At 43.1% G+C, this 19,655-nt stretch overlaps 4 protein-coding genes across 11 annotated transcripts; 3 read left to right on the top strand and 1 right to left on the bottom strand.

The window, feature by feature from the left end:
- The first annotated feature begins 467 nt into the window (after positions 1-467).
- On the top strand, positions 468-4,472 carry ube2l3b (ubiquitin-conjugating enzyme E2L 3b). The gene is made up of 4 exons (XM_047016766.1): positions 468-574; positions 1,810-1,905; positions 2,045-2,231; positions 2,871-4,472. The coding sequence occupies exons 1-4, from the start codon at positions 548-550 to the stop codon at positions 3,023-3,025; spliced, it is 465 nt and encodes a 154-aa protein (XP_046872722.1). The 5' UTR covers positions 468-547; the 3' UTR covers positions 3,026-4,472.
- A 96-nt stretch (positions 4,473-4,568) lies between these two features.
- Positions 4,569-10,497, bottom strand: ydjc (YdjC chitooligosaccharide deacetylase homolog). Of its 5 annotated transcripts, none has more exons than XM_047016764.1 (6): positions 10,415-10,497; positions 8,725-8,900; positions 8,268-8,430; positions 7,727-7,826; positions 6,791-6,968; positions 4,569-6,683 (listed from the first exon to the last, which is right to left on the bottom strand). In XM_047016764.1, the coding sequence occupies exons 2-6, from the start codon at positions 8,886-8,888 to the stop codon at positions 6,335-6,337; spliced, it is 954 nt and encodes a 317-aa protein (XP_046872720.1). In that variant the 5' UTR covers positions 8,889-8,900; positions 10,415-10,497; the 3' UTR covers positions 4,569-6,334. The 5 variants fall into 5 exon arrangements, with proteins under 5 accessions (XP_046872720.1, XP_046872716.1, XP_046872719.1 ...); XM_047016760.1 differs by lacking the exon at positions 10,415-10,497 and adding an exon at positions 9,587-9,751; XM_047016763.1 differs by lacking the exon at positions 10,415-10,497 and adding an exon at positions 9,404-9,500.
- Positions 8,428-11,628, top strand: LOC124464868. 4 transcript variants are annotated; one of them, XR_006955768.1, is made up of 2 exons: positions 8,428-8,510; positions 11,397-11,628. XR_006955768.1 is itself a non-coding variant. In XM_047016765.1 (2 exons), the coding sequence occupies exons 1-2, from the start codon at positions 10,496-10,498 to the stop codon at positions 11,577-11,579; spliced, it is 750 nt and encodes a 249-aa protein (XP_046872721.1). In that variant the 3' UTR covers positions 11,580-11,628. The 4 variants fall into 4 exon arrangements, 1 of the variants encoding a protein (XP_046872721.1); XR_006955767.1 differs by lacking the exon at positions 8,428-8,510 and adding an exon at positions 9,104-9,190; XR_006955766.1 differs by lacking the exon at positions 8,428-8,510 and adding an exon at positions 9,444-9,526.
- A 370-nt stretch (positions 11,629-11,998) lies between these two features.
- On the top strand, positions 11,999-14,709 carry sdf2l1 (stromal cell-derived factor 2-like 1). The gene is made up of 3 exons (XM_047016732.1): positions 11,999-12,251; positions 12,962-13,158; positions 13,301-14,709. The coding sequence occupies exons 1-3, from the start codon at positions 12,020-12,022 to the stop codon at positions 13,577-13,579; spliced, it is 708 nt and encodes a 235-aa protein (XP_046872688.1). The 5' UTR covers positions 11,999-12,019; the 3' UTR covers positions 13,580-14,709.
- The last annotated feature ends 4,946 nt before the right edge of the window (positions 14,710-19,655 follow it).

Genomic DNA, 19,655 nt, shown 5'->3' with positions numbered 1-19,655 from the left:
GTAGGCTGTGCGTGATATAGCGACACTGTTTGAACTTTAGAGAAAACAAAACCACATACAACTATAACCTTCTATGATATTTTTCCATCATCTTTGTGTCTGATAATTTCTCTTTTTATAACTGGGAATGTATAACTGGATGTTAATCAGCAGCTTACTTCCATTATCATGAACATCAACCTTGTTTGTTTGTGCATCAGAAAAAGGGCTGTGGTGAACATTTGAATTGATTTTCCTTTGATTATTTTAACAAAACAAGCTGACTACCTAAAACGTCGTTTTTAATGACTAGACTGCGTCCTGCCACCCTGACCAATGTTGCTACGATAAAAACACATTTACTTATTAACGAATTAGGTTTATGTAACATCAAATGCATTTTTATATTTTTGTTCGTTCGTTTTGTTCGTTTTTTTTTTCTTTTCAATCGGAACACAACTTATTTCCCTACTATGTAGAACTACGTCTGTGAGTGGAACCCACCCGTCTCTTCCAGTCAGTCATCCTGTTGCCGCACTGTATTCTGGGAACACACAGAACATTCAAGATGGCGGCGAGCAGGAGGCTGCACAAGGTAAATCTTCTGATATCCCTTTTTTCATATGTATGTAACCATTGGGGGCTTAATGGGATAATTGTGTATTCGCAGATCACACAACGGAACTTAGTTGAGACATGTATTGTCCTCTGAATGTGTGGTCGACCAAACGTGTTGAAAAACCAACCCGCTAAAATCGAGAAGTCACTCTTTAGCCATCTCGCTAGCTTACGCCGCTAGCTAAATATTTAGGCAGGGAAGCACCGGCAATTTAGGCCAGAGATTGATAGACCGGTTTTCAGGATCAGGGAAGTAATTGGCCAGCTAGCTAGTTAGCCTGCGACGTTGTAAACTGAAATTTAACACAAAGGCAGGCAGTAGTGTAAAACTGAAAACTCGTCATGATGTAATAACGAACGTTACTCTCTTTTAGCTATATCTAACTTGTAGTGTGGCTAGCTAGGTAAACAATAGCTGTGGTAAATAAATCGTACTTTCGGATGAATTGGCTGTCCGAAATAAAGATGGGGAGTAGCTAGCGAGGGTAGCTGGTTTCACGTATTCAAACAAACCACTTTCGCTAATCAGGCTATCCAGACCACGTTAGCCAAACGATTAGCTAGCTAGATGTTTCAAAACTAATCATGTAATGCGTTATGAGCTATTTCACTGAGCCAGTTCATAATTATTGACAGGAAGTACTGTCATATCTTTAGTCAAATCATGCCCAAATTGTTAGCAAGCTAACTACCAGTTAACATTAGCTACCTAGTTTGTTTGTTAACTACGCGTTTTTGCTTTTGTAGGACACGTTTTGGTCCGCTTTAGTTGGACTTGGTTATAATATAGTTATCCGCCGCAATTTCGATAATATCTGGGTGTGGACCTGAATCTTGACACCATTCAAGCAAACGTTAGCTTGCAAGCTAACGTGCTAGTATCGTTTTCGTGTAATCAAAACCGAAACATGAACTAAATCCGCAATATCGATGATGTCGTCGCTAACAAATGTTGTATTAATAGTAGCCCAACATTAAGTGAACAGTTTAATTGAACGACTTTTTTCATATTTATTCACATCCCACTTTAACATGACACAGCCCATCACTATTATTTAAGTACCTAGCCTCATTGGCTCATATTGATATGATGCTAATGCCTTTCTTGGCCTTGAAAATCGCCTTTTAAACAAGCAAACAGTTTTCCATTTAAACAAGCAGATTTTTTGTATTGATGTTAATTTTAATTTTTGTCTTGTCATCCTCCCTCAGGAACTTGACGAGATTCGCAAGTCTGGAATGAAAAACTTCAGAAACATTCAAGTTGACGAATCAAACATATTGACATGGCAAGGCCTTATTGTCCCTGTAAGTGAAGTCGTAGTAGTTTGAAAATGAGGGCGAAACTGCCATGACTAGATGATTTCATTACCTTGGCAGACATTTTGTAGGTGTCATTTGCGGTACTTATTAACCATGGTTTATTGTGTACACTTCCTCATTACAGGACAACCCTCCTTATGACAAAGGAGCATTCAGGATCGAAATCATCTTTCCTGCCGAGTACCCCTTCAAGCCCCCCAAGATCACTTTCAAGACAAAGATCTACCACCCCAACATTGACGAGAAAGGACAGGTGTGCTTGCCTGTCATCAGTGCAGAAAACTGGAAGCCAGCCACCAAAACTGATCAAGGTGAGCAAGTGAAATTATAGGAGGCATTTCTGTCCACACTAGCTTAATCCTTGTGCTACCTTTGGGTGACAGCGACCCGCATTTCATTTTAACCCTCGAGCTGTGGGGGTTTCGAGACAGTCGGACAGTTAAAAGAAAATGCTTCACTTTATTTTGTAAAAGGTAAAGTGGTTGCAGCACGGGGGGGGTCACAATGACCTGAAGATAACACGAGGGTTAAATGGTCCATGGACAGGGTTGATTTAGAGGGGGTGGCCAGACTTAACACTCAATGCTACAGAAAGAATAAAGTAAAAAAAACACCTTTCAGATCAAATATATGAATCTCCATCATTTCCATGCCATTGGAACTAGAAAAGCAAGGACACATCATTTTAGTAGTCCCATCAAATTGGAATAAACCATGTTATGACCAGGCTTCAGGATGACCTTGCAGCTGTTCCTGACGAGAGCAAAAGGGTATCACACTTAGTCTTTGGTGAATAAACACCAAAGAAGAATATGTGACCGCGTTGTTTGTTGACCTCATAGCAAAACAGTTTAATTTAACAAGCCTCCTGACTGTTTTAAGGGGTCTCACTCCAGCATAATTTGACTGACTTAACTTATCTTCCTTTTTATTTCATTTCTCTTCATTAGTCATCCAGTCCCTCATCGCCCTGGTCAACGACCCTCAGCCGGAACACCCCCTCAGGGCCGACCTAGCTGAGGAGTACTCAAAGGACCGTAAAAAATTCTTTAAGAACGCAGAAGAGTTTACAAAGAAACATGGCGAGAAACGGCCAATGGACTGATCACATGTCGAGCGTCTAGCCCTCTGATCTCTCTGTTTCCCTCTCACTCACCTGCCCAAGCAAATATCTTTCTCCAACATCCTTTCCTCCCTCTCTGTACTCCCGTCCCCCCACACTTCTCCCTGTCCTTCCTTCACACTCACATGCCCCCCAGCAGCCCCCCAGGAGCAGCCCCTCTGAGCGTGGCCAAGTTAGCCTCAGCCTCCCCTCCTCCAGGACTCTCTGTGGATCAGACAGGTTCCTCCTCCTGGTGACACATAGCTTGAGGCTGTTACTAACTTTCTACTATTTTCTTAAATCCAAAAAAAAAAAAAAAAAAAAAAAAAACGTTAAAAAGTGGTTAGAGGACTTTGTAAGATGGAGCACTAGGCATTAAAAATATATAGAAGGAAAATGCAGATATACAATGTTTTAGTTTGAAAAGAGGTTAAAAGGAAGAACCACAGCTCGGTAGTCCATCTTGTTTGACAAGAGTTTTCTCAGAGGGGAAACCCTGATGTTCATTTTCCCTCTAGTTTCATCTGACATGCTCTGTCACACCCAGAAAGAAAAACATGTCTGAAACCAGAATCCAGCCCTCTAATGATCTAGGACCAGGAGGTGTGTGCTGCCATGTTTCCTTTCCTGTTCTGACTACTTCTCTGCTTCTGAAGTTGCACTGTATTCTCTGGAACAAGCCCTTTCTCTGCCCTCTCTCCCTGTAGTTTGTTACCCATCTAGACCAGACTCAAAACAGCAGCCTATACACCAACTCTGTTATCAATTACATTGTTTCATAAAAGATTGAAAAGGAAGCCTACAAACCTTGTGTGATTAATTTAAGACATTTGACACAAGGCTTCATCTATTGAAATATATAAGCCCTTGTTACCGCTTACACTAATTTGAATCAGGTTCTTATATTAGATTATTTTACTGCTGATTAGTTATGTTTTGGACAAAAACATTTTATTTACATTCTGTAAGGTTTCTTCCTGGTTTGGCTCTCAAAAACTACAAGACCCAGGGCTCAAAGGCAATCGTTTGTTCACTAAACAACGTACAAACTATTGGCTCTTCACGTTCGCTTGCTGCCAACAAAGCAGGAAGTGGAAAGACGAGTAGCTCCTGTTGTCTCTGCCATCCAGGCTGCTCGTTCAAGTTATGCACCTGGCGTCACAACACACATCCATAGCATTCAATTGGACTTCTTAACATGTTGCTACAGGGGTATAATCAGTGGTAGGCTCTTTGCTTGAAGCCCCTACAAAAGGGACTTGCCTAATGATTAGTGAGAGGAGAACCATGGGAAAGGCTCCCTGCAGATCCTTCCACAAGCCCCATGGCCCGCTGGGGGGGCTGTCCCAGGCATGGTGGATGTGGATGTGGCCAGAAGGCCAGTGTAACAGCTGTTTGACTTGGGCCAATATTTCCTAATAAAGATGGCTTACCATTTGGCCTCACTGTCTGGGTGGTTGTCATGGTAATGTTTGATGTGTGAATGTGCTGGAAAAGCTTTTGTCAAATCAGATATTAAGGTGAAAAATATATTTGAGGGACAAAGTTCAAACACAGCAAGTATGTGTTTATATCATACACACATGTAACGGAAGATGTAGCTTGAGAGAGGTGCGGTTTGGTTCTCAATGATGTCCCCCAATCTTAGCAAAGATGTAATGAAGTCATCTTCGATCACATGGTCTTCTACCCTGGTCCTAAAGGCCCACTGTTCTGCATGTTAGATCTTTCCCTCTTCCAACACACTTGATTCAAATAAAGGGGTCATTATCAGGCTTCTGCAGAACTGGATAACCACCCATTCATTTGAATCAGGTTTGTTGGAGGAGGGAAATGTCTCAAACATTCAGGACAGCGGGGTTGTAGACCACTGCTGTAAGATGACATGCTGCCTCACGTTTTTGATGTAAAAGTCCACCACTAGGTGGGGCAACATTAAACATGCCACACAGCCTGGACACAGCCTGGACACAGCCTGGACACAGCCTGGACACAGCCTGGACACAGCCTGGACACAGCCTGGACACAGCCTGGACACAGCCTGGACACAGCCTGGACACGGTTAGCCTGAGTCATCATTACTGCTGCTTATCTGTCCAAGGCTTCTCCTTCATGCCTTTGTCAGAAGCTGTTATCAGGTCTGTTTGGCTCATAAACATTTTCTGATACCTTTGTAGAGTAAACTGTAGTTGTTTGGCTGGTAGTTCGCTGGGTAGTGGCAGTGTAGTGTTGAGTGGACTTCACCCAACATCCATTAGGTTTGTATTGTGAATCCTTAAATAACAATGCCTTCTGAACATGTTTTACATATTACATTAGAAAAATAATTGAGGCTTTCGACTTGTAACATTTATTAACATTATAAGTTCTTCCAGTTTTGCATTTAATACAAACTCGGCTACAACAAACAAATGGCTACAACTGATATTCTATAAATACTCCTGTCACACAATATTTTATAAAATATAAGAATTATTAAAATCAGTGTTAATGCATGGTTGTAAACACATAGGACGTCATGTTAAAATTAGGGTTAGAATATAAGTTATAACCAGAATGTGTAACTTTGGCAGTTGAACTTCTGGATGACATCAAGATGTGCTAACTGAGGTTTTGTTTGGTTGTTTGGTGCTCATTTGTACTCACCTGAGATGAAACAACTGTTGCCTTAAATTGTGCCTTAAAAACACTAAAGATTTAGTGATGAACTTATTGTCATGGCTAGGGTCGCCCTGTTATCCATTGTCAAACTGTTTCCTTACTTCTTTGAGCGACACATGACATTGTAGTGTAGGTCAAATTCAAATAAACCGCCACTGGCTTTATCCCTTGATTTGACATCACTGATCTCAGAAAGGTAATGCTGTCTAGATTCCTGTCATTTGACTTTCCTTCATGCTGGTGAAGGAATGTATGGTGGTGCTGAGGGGATGAGATTATTTCAAGATGCAGGAAATAAAGCCCAGAGATTCAGACCTTGTGCTATGTGACCAGTGTGGGCAGCCTGTGGGCTCACAGGAACATGGTGCTGTGCTCAAAATGAGCCTGCAGGCAGAGTCCAATCTGCCTTAATCTATTTAATCCCAGGGGCCTAAAGAGATTAGCTCAGGTAAATGTGTCAATCCCTCAACCCAATCCCTAGTTCCTGAGCACTGGGGAAGGCTAGAGTGGAACTAGTGCTATCCTACTGGGCCTAACTTACTCCTTCCTGATTACACAACTGATACCCCCATAAACATCATCAGGGGACGGAATCCAGTTTGGTGCAGAGAGGCGAGTGGGGCTGGAGGCCAGGTGTGGGGCTGTGGGAGGTCACAAGTCCTTGAAGGCACACAGCTGGATCCTCTCCTGGGAGTAGAAGTCCAGAAGCAGGGGCTGGGTCAGGGCGCTCAGCTCCAGCTGCCGCTCAGCCGAGCAGGAGAAGTCGTCGGGGCCCTGCCCACAGCCTCCCTCCTGGGGGTGACTGGGGTACCCAGGATGCACCATGAGTTCAGCTGTCAACGGGGCCTGCTGGGCCGCAGAGGAGAGGGAGGAGGCCACGCCCCCATGTCCTCCAGGGGGTGAGAGACGCCCCTCCATGGCGTAGCCCAGGGCCCGTTTGAGGTTGGGGAGGGACATGTTCTGGCCCATGGTGGTGAGACCCAGGTACACGTCAGGCCACCTGGGGAGTGGGGGTCACAGGGTCAGATAGGATGGGTGTGACTGTGGTAAAAACCTCTAAAAAAGGGGAGTTTCTGTCAAATGGTTTACACACACACACACACACACCTGATGCCGTGGCGACGGAACACGGGAGCAGCCTCCAGCGCATCTTTCTCAACCTGACTGTAGAAGTCCTGGAGAGGTGCGCTCAGCCAGGAACACGCCTGCAGGCCTGCCTCCACAGGAACACGTGTGTACAGGATCCCCAAATCAGACAGCACCTGGGCAAACACCTCCCGGACCTCTGGAACACACACACACACAGGCCCTGTCTTAGGCTGATTAAGTTCTGTTTTCTGTATCTGTACTGGTCAGACAGACAGTTCTGTTTTCTGGATCTGTACTGGTCAGACAGACAGTTCTCGGCAGGCAGCCTGTCACCAACACATGCTCAGTACACTCCAGAAGCTTTGTCTGCAGCATGAACACATCAAACATACCATGCAATACCTAAGCAAGTACCATATTTACTAAAACACCAATAATAGAGTGGTAAGAATAAACCCAAAATATATAATTAGGTTGTACCTTATCTTAAACCAATAACCACTACCATGTTTTATGGACAATACACAGTAAATATCATCTAACAAACTTTTTGCACAATTCCCCTGCAGTGGCCAAAAACACCCAGACTAATATAAGTAAAAGAAATGCTAATTCACAATACAGCAAGTGGATCTGCCCAACTCAGACATGTGGTCAGACATGTGAGCATGTTGTCTGACTCAACAGAGGGTCAACAGAGCGATACTGAGTGAGGCAGATAGGAAGTTAAGAGCGGGCGTCCCATTATGTAAGGGCACGCCACGGTGAGGCATCTCACAGAAGCATCATAAGTGGACCAGCTAACTTCTCTATAAGCTTTTGATGTGTGAAGCCCACAGACACACAGCGTACATGCTGTTTCTGAAGCCCTCTGTGACATGCTTGCGTGTAAAAAGGGCCATACGAATACATTTTGATTTGATTTGTTTCTGAGCCCACAGACACACAGCGTACCTGGCAGAACATGCACATGCTGGTGGCCATCCATGTGACACGGCAGGTGACCAATCAGCTCCTCGAACAGCCTCACCTGAGCCCTGAGTTCCAGCTCCACCTGGACACAGACAGGCAGGCACACACACAGAGAAGTGAGAAACTGCCAGAGGCATAGTTATAAACCCCTGCCATATGTGTATACTCCCAGATGTAAGACAACACCACCTCACAGAGTAACTAAACCTTCGAAAGGTGTAGAACCTGTGTAGAAGCTGTTCCTCCTTCAGGGAACACATTAGAGCTACAGCTCAGTACAGCTGATCTATTTTGATCATGTGTCCATTACCAAGACATTCAGTACAGTCTGGAAATTTAAATGTATTACTTTATGATTTATCACAATGGAAATAGGATTCTAATGATGTTTAAGATGTTAAGCTATTTCCATTAATTTCCAGTCATGTTAGTACAACAGACTATGCAAAGATGCAGCAATGTAAAGTCTTCTTAGTTGCCATTTGGTTCTCAATGTTAACAATAATTATGAAAACCAAGTTACCTCTGCCATGTTCAGCTGGCCATTCTGTAGTGCTTTGCGGAAACCCATCTTCCCAAGGAAAAAGCCATCCTGGTTCAGAAGGGTGGAGGATTTCTGCTCGAGACTCTGGCAAACTGGCAGTCCTTCGGAGAGGTTGGCGTGGAGACCGATGGGAATGTGGTGTCTGCAGTGAGGAGACTGTGAGAGTCAGGACCGCTACGTAGATCAGCAAAGATCTACTAAATCTGGTTACTGTACGTCAAGGTACAGTTAAGCAATCGTATTTAGCTTAAGAATTTGAAGATTTTTAAGTGCCACCTAACCAACATTAAAGTTGAAACGTCTGTTGACATTTTAGTAAGGCATGTATAACTAAAGTCTGGGGTATATCAATATTTTAGATAAAGTATATATAAGTGTCACACATTTTTTTTAAACGAGTAGGTAGTCTACGGCTAGATACGTGGCTTTAATTTACCTTTTGGCCAGAACTCCGGCTTCTTCCGCCGCGGAGGCGTTAACCAATAATGACACATTGGAAATGCCCCCAGCTTGGAAACAATCCACTATACCCTGGTTCCTCTTCGGACAATACCCAAAATCATCTCCCGTCACAACCAACTTGACTTTGGGCTGTGGCATGGTCTCTTGGAGCTTTTGAAAAAAGTAACCAAGTCAACGTTGAGCCAGCTACTTTGTTTCCAAGCGCTTTTCAAAAATATGGCAAGGAGCCAGCTATGACTCACGTAACTAGATGCATATCATAGATTTTATGAAACACAAGACCACATGACCTTTTAATGTTAGACTGAATAACAAGCAGAACACAAGACTATTCATAAGCTTAGATTGCCTCACCTTATCCTCGTCAGCAACACAATAGTTAATCTATTATTGACATTACTTTCACGTACAGGCTACGCCATTCCATAAATACAGTTCACGTAAGTAGCCTATCATTAGAATCGCAGTTTCGTGTATATAACAGAAATAACTACAACTAGCATCGGATCCACATGAAGCTTAGTGGTCTTTTCATTGTACCCAGTCCTCAACCAAGCGAACAGGAAGACAACTTGCCGCCACTTAAAGACTAGCATGCTATATGAGTTCTACACTACCTTCACAAAATCTAAATGACAAAAAAAAATACGTACATTTGTATGAGAATGATATACAGAGTATACAGGCAGGCCTACATGTCACTTGTTGCGACAAATTAAATGGGCGGAAAAAACACGACTAGTCTCTGAGATAGCGTGGAGTAACCATCACCTACGGTAAGATTCGAGATGGGAACTGGAATGCTCTGCAAATATCGTAACAAATACGAATCTTACCCATTTTAAGACACGCGTTTGGCCATTAAATATTCTGAAGCCGGCCACAACGATGAAACAATACGACCACACTGTTGTTGTATTAATGCATTTCAATTATCAACGAATTACTTCAATTTATGGCGACCTCGTGTGGACCTATTGTGCACCTCTAGTGGACATTTTTTGAAGACAAAAAAGAAATCAGAACTGCAGCCTCTGAATACTGCAGCCTCTGAATACTGCAGCCTCTCACTACTGCAGCCTCTCACTACTGCAGCCTGCAGTTTCAAAACGTGAAACTTGTTTTGTGTCATGCTGTGAGTGCAAAATAAAGTGTTGAAAAAAGGTTTGAAAAAAGGTTTTAAAAAAAAGTTTGGAACCAAAAATCTGAACTGCAGTCTGTAAGTACTGCAGCCTCCAAATACTGCAGCCTCTCACTACTGCAGCCTCTCAGAACTGCAGCTGCTCATACTGCAGCCTCTCAGTACAGATCGACATTCAGATCACCTAGAATATAGCCTAGAGCGCAAAACCGATACCTTAATGTATTGTGTAGCCGTTGTGCCGATAATACTGGACCATCATGTCCCTTTTGGAAAATGTATCTGTCGTATGAATGTCAAGAATGGCTATAGCCCTTTAGGCCTACATACATGGCGCTATTATAACAGAATGTTGAATTTATTGACGATGTATGCGTTCTACTTCTGAGATTGTTTCACAATGACATTCGATTGCTGAGCATTGTTAAATCACCGAAATAGAAACCACACGCTCGGTTTGCGCTTGACGTTACAATTAAACGGAAACATAAATCTAGAATACATCAGTGGAGCTTCACAACACCTGGAATCTGTGAGTCCCCGTCAAAGCCTTTTGGAGGTCACGGGAATATCAGATCTCCGGACAAACAGCCGTGGGCTCTCCATGGCTCATCACCTTACTGAGTCAGAATGTGACCTCTTCCGGCGCTTCAAGCTGACTGAAGAGTGGACCGATTCCTTGGAGGACGTGGTGCTTTTGAGCCGGGCCTCTAGCTTCCCTGCCCAAGCACAGGCGTCAAACTCCGGTCCGAGTGATGTAATGGCGACGTATCTGTGTGAAGAATTCAAAACTTTCTTAGAGAAAAGGGGAACATATAAGGAGCTGGAAAATGTCATTTCCAAAGTCCTTTTAAAAATTGTACAGGCAAAGAAGGCAGATGGGAGCTCACTGTTTGTTGTCAAGCCCAATAGCACTGTTGAAATTCCCACGGAAATAGTTACCTCTCCGGTCTGGAAGTCAAAAGAACCCTCCTTAATCGCAAGGCCTACACTTCGCACTGAGAGCGACATCTTACAAAACCAGCAGACGTCATCTGACTTGCAGGTTGAGCAACAGGATGAATTTGGATGTAGTGAAGATGGCACACGTAACAATATCGTAAAATGTCTAAATAATATTGCTTTTGACGAATTCTGTCATGTCAAAACAAATCTGCGCGCCGACGTCATGGTAAGTGTAGGTCTCTTACTTGCTCTCTCCCTCTAATAGGCCTACATATTGGGGGACACACATCCCCCCCCAATATATTGATATAAAAATATAAATGTGCCACGCTATGACAGGCAACCACGCACGCTGTCCGAATTTATCATTAAAAAGGTAATTTGTACCCCCCAATGTTGACTCCATGGCTACGGCCTTGACACACACAGAGAGAGCGAGAGAGAGAGAGAGAGAGAGAGAGAGAGAGAGTAGTACGTCTGTAAGGAATCTGTTGTACTGACAGAACAACTTTCACACAACGAAACACCAACGACTAATATGTTCATATTTCTCTTGCCAGGGACTCAGACAAACGCCTCGCAGGTGCAGTTCCATGGCGCGTGGTACCGATTCTCTGAAGGCGATTCTGCTGGGCGCGCTGTCCAGCCTCAACCGCCAGACCAGGAGAGAGATAGCCCTGTCTCAGAAACTGGGGATGATCGTCACCCCACTGCCAAACGATGGGAGATCTGGCCAGAGTTGACATTAGGCTATTGGACAAGCAATAAATGTCACGAAGCATTTTGGTTTGTTTGTTTCTCAATTGGGTAAATGGTGTTCATAGATTCAAGTGATTGGCTAATGATAGGCTTCAAAAGGCTGCTTAAGATGATGTTCTCGTCAACATCTGCTGTAGTCTCAATAACTCAGGTGTTGGGATATCTTTATACATTTGTAACCTAGTTGGAAACTAAATTTGACTGTATAACAGTTAATGCACAATCTTATCAGAATTGCTCAATGAAATGCGATATCACTTAAAAATCCTCAGATAACAAACAGGTTATCTCGGACTTCCTGTCTTTGCTAAATGCATGACGTCTCGCTTGAACCAATCCACGAGCAGCATGTGTTCTTTGCTTCCGTGTTCTAGGACTTGTCATGTTGTGATTGGTTAACGTCACCACTGATGTTTGAAAGTGGATGGAAATCAAGCTGTACATCCTCACACACGATTATGTGTCGAGAGACATAACAATGAGATTAATCCACGCTATCCGTGTCCTCTTCAAATCATTCTGTGTACTGCTTTTGTGGTCAAATTCCGAGGGTAGAGAACCAGAGTACGACTATGTCACATGCGGTTCACTTGTAAAATTGCTGAACACGAGACACAACGTTCGTCTACATTCCCATGATGTCAAATACGGCTCAGGTAAATAGCCAGTTGTTTCCTAAAATCATGTTGTATTAAACGTTGTCTGAAGTGTTCGCAGATACAGCGAACATACCTCAGCAAGCTAGCTCGCAAAGTGGCTAGCTATGGATGTATAGGCTATTTGAACTTCGTCCTAACCGGTTTGGCTAGTCTAGTAGTGTGCCATTGCATTGCACACTACAATTGCAATTTGCAAACTAGATTTGCGCTCGGAACTGTTTTTATATTAAGTAGGATGTGACGGATGTTCAAGGGGCTTTGATGTTTCTTCATCCTTTGGTTCTTAAATCCCACGTCTGAAGAAATGGCAAATACGTGACGTCTCAACCCCGAATACACCTCTCAAATATCTCGTTATCTCAAATATCTTATAATGTTACAACCGCCCTGAATGCAAATCGTAAGCTAGTTTCCCAAGAGGGCCACAACTTCCGGGGCAGGTGCATTGTAGTCGTGCAGAAAGAACCGTATATCATGTCATTATTTTTATTGAGTGTAGTGTATTTTGAAACACTATAGGTCAGTGTTTTCTTTTCCCGTAAAAAAAATGTCTAAATCGTTATGGTAGGTTCTGTAAACCAGTTATACATAACCAGATTGATCCTGAACACCATTCATTTTAGCTTTGAGATCTTTACCCTCAGTTTGAAGTAGAGGTAACCCAGAATTGTTGATGGACTTGTCTTGGGTTATTTCCTTGTCTGTAGGCAGCGGGCAGCAGTCTGTGACAGGTGTGGAGAGTGCAGAGGATGCCAACAGTTACTGGAGGATCCGTGGCAGGCCTAATGGGACATGCCTACGAGGAGCACCCATCAAATGTGGGCAGGCCATCCGCATCACCCACATGCAGACAGGACGCAACCTGCACTCTCACCACTTCAGCTCCCCGCTGTCTAACAACCAGGTACGACACACACACACACACACACTTTCTATGTACGTGTCCCATACTTCCCAATCCCAAAACAACACGTACACTTGAGCCTGGCACCTTCCCATGATAAACGCATGTTCTCTCGCCGTGTCTCCCCGGCGCCCGTCTCCAGGAGGTGAGTGCGTTCGGGGAGAACGGCGAGGGGGATGACCTGGACGTGTGGGCGGTCCAGTGCAGCGGGGAGGTGTGGGAGCGTGACGACACTGTGCGCTTCAAGCACACGGGCACCAGCGTGTACCTGAGCATCACAGGGGAGCAGTACGGACACCCCATCCGCGGGCAGCGGGAGGTGCACGCCATGGCAACGCCCAACCAGCACAACTACTGGCGTGTCATGGAGGGCGTGTTTATCCAGCCCAGCCAGGAGCCCGCTCGCCACGATGAGCTGTGATGACATCATCCCATGCGGCGAGGCACAATCAGTAAGGGAGGATGAGATGACGTAACGCGGGAACGCGGCGGTTGTCAGCTGAACTAGAATGCGATGCAAGAGACACGTCATGAATGACCAGCCAATGCTGTGATTATGTTTAAACTCGTCTGGTTCGGTGCATTGGCTGGCAATGTGCAATGAGACGAATTGAGGGACATTTTACACAAGTTTAGAATTTTGTTAGTTTAGAACATTGTTGCTTGATATTCTTCAAAGATCTTGAACACTTTTAAAACCTTACTTTTGCGCTTGCATAATGGTCAAATGTCATCAACTGTACTGTAGTGTTCCACTATTCACAGATATAAACAAAAACAAACAAAAAACATAGTATTGAGTGTTGCAGGAAATGTTTATTCTTCCATGGAGAGATCAACACCTGAGAGCAGTTCTGTCTTAAATCCAGACACACCCTGATCCCACATCACTCCCTTATAAGAGCAACTACATCATTCCACGACTGGATGAACACAGAACTGATGTCCCTGGACCACACGTTAACACCAACCCATTCTAGCTTGAAAACTATCTGATAAGCCTGTGTCATTCTCAGTTCAAGTCTTGTTGATTTGTTCCTCTATGCCTGTGTGTTTTCACCTTGGGTTCTGAATTTTACATTAGGTTTGTGTCACACCTGGCTTGTTTTGGAGAGATAATTTGGTTTATTTGTATAAAGGAGGAAAGATCATTTATATTTTAAAATAATCTGTCTGAATGTTGTAGTTTTGCCCTCTGTGGTTCTTAAAGCATAAGTGGCACAGTCTTAGTTTGGAATAGTTAACTTCTCTCCACGAGATGGCACTTGCAGGTCATACTATTAAGAGCAACAGTCACTTAATATCCGATTGCACTTTGAACTTCCAAAATCCAAACACACACACACATGAGTATAAAAAGGGCATTTAAGCGTGTGTTAAGCGTGTCTGGTATATAACGCAATTGTGTCTCCATATGGGGGGGGGGGCTATAATTTGAACGTGGTCTCTAAATGTCTTCAATTATTTGCAAAATGATTGACATATGAAGGTTTTCTGGTATCTGGTTATTTTGAGACTTTTGTGCACAATAAATACTTGGGTTGTCGGTTATTTTCCTGTCGTATCGGTTGATGATTCATACGTACATACACTGCCGTAACGTCGTTTATTTTTCATGTAGGTTCAATTTGTTTCCAACATCCTGAAGTGCCTTCTAGCGACTGAAAGTAGTAACGCAGAACACTGTGCACTGTTGAAATCAAGACATCAACTTTACCCCAAGACTAATGCACTTGTGGCGACCTGAAGGTGTCACCTATTGTATTACACCTTAAATCCCCCATAGGCTCATCTCCTTAATCTCCACTATTGAGCATTTGGTTAGAGCATAACAAAATGTGACGAAGTCTATATGCTAATGTAGCCTACTGTAGCCGAATGCATAACAATACTTCTTCAGATCTAGGAGGAGAAAGGGAGGAGAAACTATTGAAGATTATTTAATCCAGTAACCAATATAAACAATAAAATTAAATTCAAATTAACACATCGGCCTATCCCTGACGTCATGTTACGTTCCTGCTCGGCCCATCTCAATCTCCACTGTTGAAAACTCACAACAGAAGAAAACTTAATTTACATCCAATGAACCAAAGGTGTTCTCCAAACGATTATATGTCTCCAGATCAGGGATACAGAACGTGAACGTGATGAATATTATTTACCAATGTAACCAATATTAAGGAATACAAAATTATTACACTTTGAATGTCAAATGGGTAGTAAATAAAAGCAAAGCGTGAGCATTATATCCTAGTCAAAATCGACGAATGGAATAGTTTTTAGCCCGACGTCTTCCACTTCGTTAATGGTGACGGTATAATCTGTTGTTTGAAATTGCGGTTTGTTAAATTGTGGTCGGCAAATTTGAGTAGCTTACCCTGCTAATGTTGTTAATAATTATTGCAGACCTCTCTGGATAGGTTAGTATGCAAGCTAAAATAATATTACTAAGCATATGCGTAATTATAGAATATAATGTATTTGCAATTCATATAGGCCTAGTTGACATAATATTTAAACTGAAGATTTTGTGGATTTAACAAATGAAGGTGCAGTTAAAGCCACCTCAGCCCACTCAGCATTCTTCGTTTAAAAAGTAAACAAAAAACATCAAATTGAATGTTTACACAATATTAACTTTATTTAATCCATATAGCATAAACGGTTTAAACCACTGTGGACGAGGGTATTATTTTTATGTTATGTTTTTTATATTTTTGTATAGGCCAAATTTTATTTGAGCTTTTATTCTTATATACGATATATAAGAATATATTCTTAAATATATTCGTCTTTACGTTTTTTTACGCTGTTTTAACATGAAAAATATAAATCTAACGTTTTCCAAGAATGCTTTATTTAGCCTTCATTTCAAAGCTTTACCTGATTGGCTCATCCCAGTAGCCTATATTATATGTAGAGTATGTTCTAATCTAGGATATAAAACTGTGCAGTCTTGCAGTAGTAGCCTAAGCTATTACCATTAGGCTGCAGGAATCAACAGTTTCTGAAGAACTACTCATATAGACCAATTATCACCACAGTAACACAACTGTCAAGCAGGCTCAACTGCGCATGTGGGTTGCAAAAGACGAACTTCTCCCCGTCCTATTACTCTTGGAGTGTCGTTCAGGTCATCATATATCTCTGGCCACTGGATTGCAGGGCTTGATATTAACTTTTTGAGGCTCTTGGCCTTTGGACAAATACATTTACGTTCACTTGTCTATGCACAAAAGTCACTTGACCCCGATACCCTTAAATAAATAGCCTGTCCAAGTGATCGGGCAAAACTATAGCCTGGCTAACGGAGGTCGCTTTCTCAGGCAAATGACGAATGAAACAGACAGGTTAAAGAAATCCGAGATTCTGGCTATCTTCACCAGACTCGTATCTACATTAGGCAGTCCTCCCTGACGTTTCTGGTGTAGAATGGAGTGAAATACAACATTGTGCACACTGCCAGTGAGCGAGTCTGACTGAGGCTAACATCAAAACAGTGTAACTGGGATGTAGTCTCACTCAGGTTGCCAGTTTAAACAAATCAGAAAAATAATCAGACCAGCTGACTAAAAGCAGAATTCCCATATCTCTTGAAAGCTGCCCTGCTCGACTTTTTAAATGTAGAATTGACTGTATAAGTGTAAAATTATGAACTTTGTGACATGACGTGAAGACATGGTTGCCGCTCGACTATGCGGTCTGTACCGGGCGACATTCTCACTCAAATTTCAAGACTTTCGTGACCCAAATCAAAATTCTGATGCGACAGATCATTGGGTAATCGCTTTCTCTCCTGTAGGCATGTCCTCCTCGACGCTTTTGGTCTTTTTAAATCTAACTATTTGTATTATCCGTGTGGTCCTTTTAGCCATTTAAAATGCTATCCTTTCCCAGTTTTCTGCAGCCACAGTGCGCGCGCATCCCGATTGTATACAAACAAATAATTAGTCTATAGGCGTGTAGGCTATGCTAATTCAGCACACCTGATTCTAATAATTAGCTGTTTGATCAGGTTATTTGCAACTGGGTTTTGTACAAAAAGGTAGGCCTAGCTGTCAAGGAACAGTGTTGGAGACCCTTGCAATAGTGTCTCCAAAGTCGGTCGTTTCTGGCACTGGCATTTATGCATAGAATCCGAAAGATGGCGACAACCCCCAGCGAACGGTCCACCCATGGACCAGTGAGGCTGAATGTGTCCGCATCCCTGCCTTGCTATAGCCTACGGAAGGCCTACAAGTCCTGTTAATATTTAACAGGCCTGTTTCAAGCGCGTTGTTCTTTGGACACTTAGACAAACACAATTATGTTAATTCAATTTAGCATGATTGTTCAAACGGCAAACATGGTTGTGAGATTGCAGGCACCCTAAACCCTTGACTAAATCACATTTGACGGCTTTTTGTCCCCGTCATCAGATAGACAGGCTATACATTGACAGTCAGTGGGTCTACTCTTGCAGGCTGTTCATGTAGGCTACACGTTGTGCATGTATAGGTTACGTAAAGATCAAGAGCGTTTGATAATTATTATTGTTTGTATGTGCTGTAATGTAGCCTACAAGCTACGTTTTTATTTGGTGATGAAAAGGCTTTGTTGGCGTGCATTGTCAAATGAGGCTACAAGATAAAGATCGGCTGCCATGGTTACTTGTTTAACAAAGTGTGTGTGTGTGTGTGGGGGGGGGGGGGGGTGATGTTTTTTGATTCGCATTTAACTGTATAACTCAAGACAACTCATCATTTCGGCAGACATCTTCCCTCAGTGTGTCTGCGCTTCGTCCATCAATTGACAAGTAAACCCTTACTTCTCAGCGTGAGAAATGGTGGAAATGCGTGAGAAATACAAGATGTTGCGTGAGAAATGGCCGAAATGCGTGAGTCACACGGCGTATGTGTGAGACTTGGGAGCCCTGCCTTGTGCATGTGCTTGTCATGTCAGAGAATGAGAGCTCGTGAATGCATTTTACCGTAATGGTCTAAAACAGCAAAATAACCGAAGCCAAGCGTCCAAAGATCCTCATGACGCCTGACACACCAGTAGGCCAAGCCTATAAACAAAACCTTGTTGATCCATGCGTTAATGTAGCCTGATCTATCAAAACAGGAACATTAAATTGTGTAGGCCTAGGTTTTTGTATTCGACACTTCTTTCAAAATGTAGGCTATCCTTTCTGCCATAAATGGCGGTAGGGCCCTTTTCAAAGGTCTAACATTCCCACTTCTATCAACTGACCAGTCATATCTTAAAACCATCAGGTCAAGGAAAGCAAACAATGGGTTTCTCTAGGTCCACATGCTGGGGCTAGCTGTTAGCGGTTGTGTGTGTGTGTTTGAGGGCCACTGTCGCCACCTCGTCATCACACAGTATGAGCAAATGGTGACGTAGGGGGATGAATGGGGACTTGCATAAAATCGGAGTGGCAGCAGCGTTTGTAGCGCCGCGTGAAAGCGGGAAAGGAAATGTAAATGCTGCTACTGGGACCACCCACGAGGAGGCACCACGTCTGAATAGGAAGTCTGGGAGCGGAGGGATTTAAAAATTAACTTGCGTTTTAATTTCCAGTTTTATTAGTTGTTTTAACACTATCGTAGGGCGGATGATGTCTTTCTAACATCATGGTAGTCGGTACATCGATGGATCTGGACCAGTTTATAGAGCACTCATCTAAATGTTTTAAATGAATGTAGGCTATCTATTTTGTTCGGAATCTATTAATCAGATGGTAGGCCTAAAATCAGTCAGATGTCAGAAAGCATTAACTTCACAGACAACACAAACTGGGTACAGAAATAATATTGTAAAAACGATTTTAATCACCGCTTACGAACATATACCTTATAAGTTCAAAATAGTTGGTTCAACTTGAGCACTTCGCCTTCCAAGTAGAGGCTAAAACCGTCTTCTGGGATTGATGTCATTTGTGAAGTTTATAGGGACCGTAATAATCAAACTCTAGATTTCTTTCTAACACAAACAAAATCACGTATTTCTATTAATAAAAACTCTCAATTCAAAACAAGCATTCATTATGAGTTTTCAAATAAATCGAGCCCAAACGGAAATATTTAGCAGGAAAAAAAAACTTTTATTTGTCACCCACAGGATATCACTTAACACATTGTATCACACAGATTTAGTACCTGTACACTGTATCAGTCTTTCCTCAGGAGGGTAGAGCTCAGTCTGCTCTCAGCTCCTGCGTCTGCGGTGAACTATCCCAGCTGACTGATGCCCTTTCATTATTGCACTGCTTGCTGCAGCTTCCACAGTAGTGCAACAGGGAAAGAGTGCCAGGCAGAGAGCATCCGGTTCTCTGAGGGAAGGTTCTATAGGCCCCCGTCCTGAAGGCCCCCAGCCACCAGGCCCCCTCACCCTGCCCCCCCCAGAACTGCCCCTCACCCTGCCCCCCCAGAGCTGCCCCCTCACCCTGCCCCCCCAGAGCTGCCCCCTCACCCTGCCCCCCCAGAGCTGCCCCCCCAGCAGGCAGGACG

This window comes from Hypomesus transpacificus, unplaced genomic scaffold (genome assembly GCF_021917145.1).
Source record: "Hypomesus transpacificus isolate Combined female unplaced genomic scaffold, fHypTra1 scaffold_42, whole genome shotgun sequence".
Classification (NCBI taxonomy): Eukaryota; Metazoa; Chordata; class Actinopteri; order Osmeriformes; family Osmeridae; genus Hypomesus; species Hypomesus transpacificus.
The sequence above is the reverse complement of the archived record's forward strand: the minus strand, read 5'-3'. Positions and strand labels throughout refer to the sequence as shown.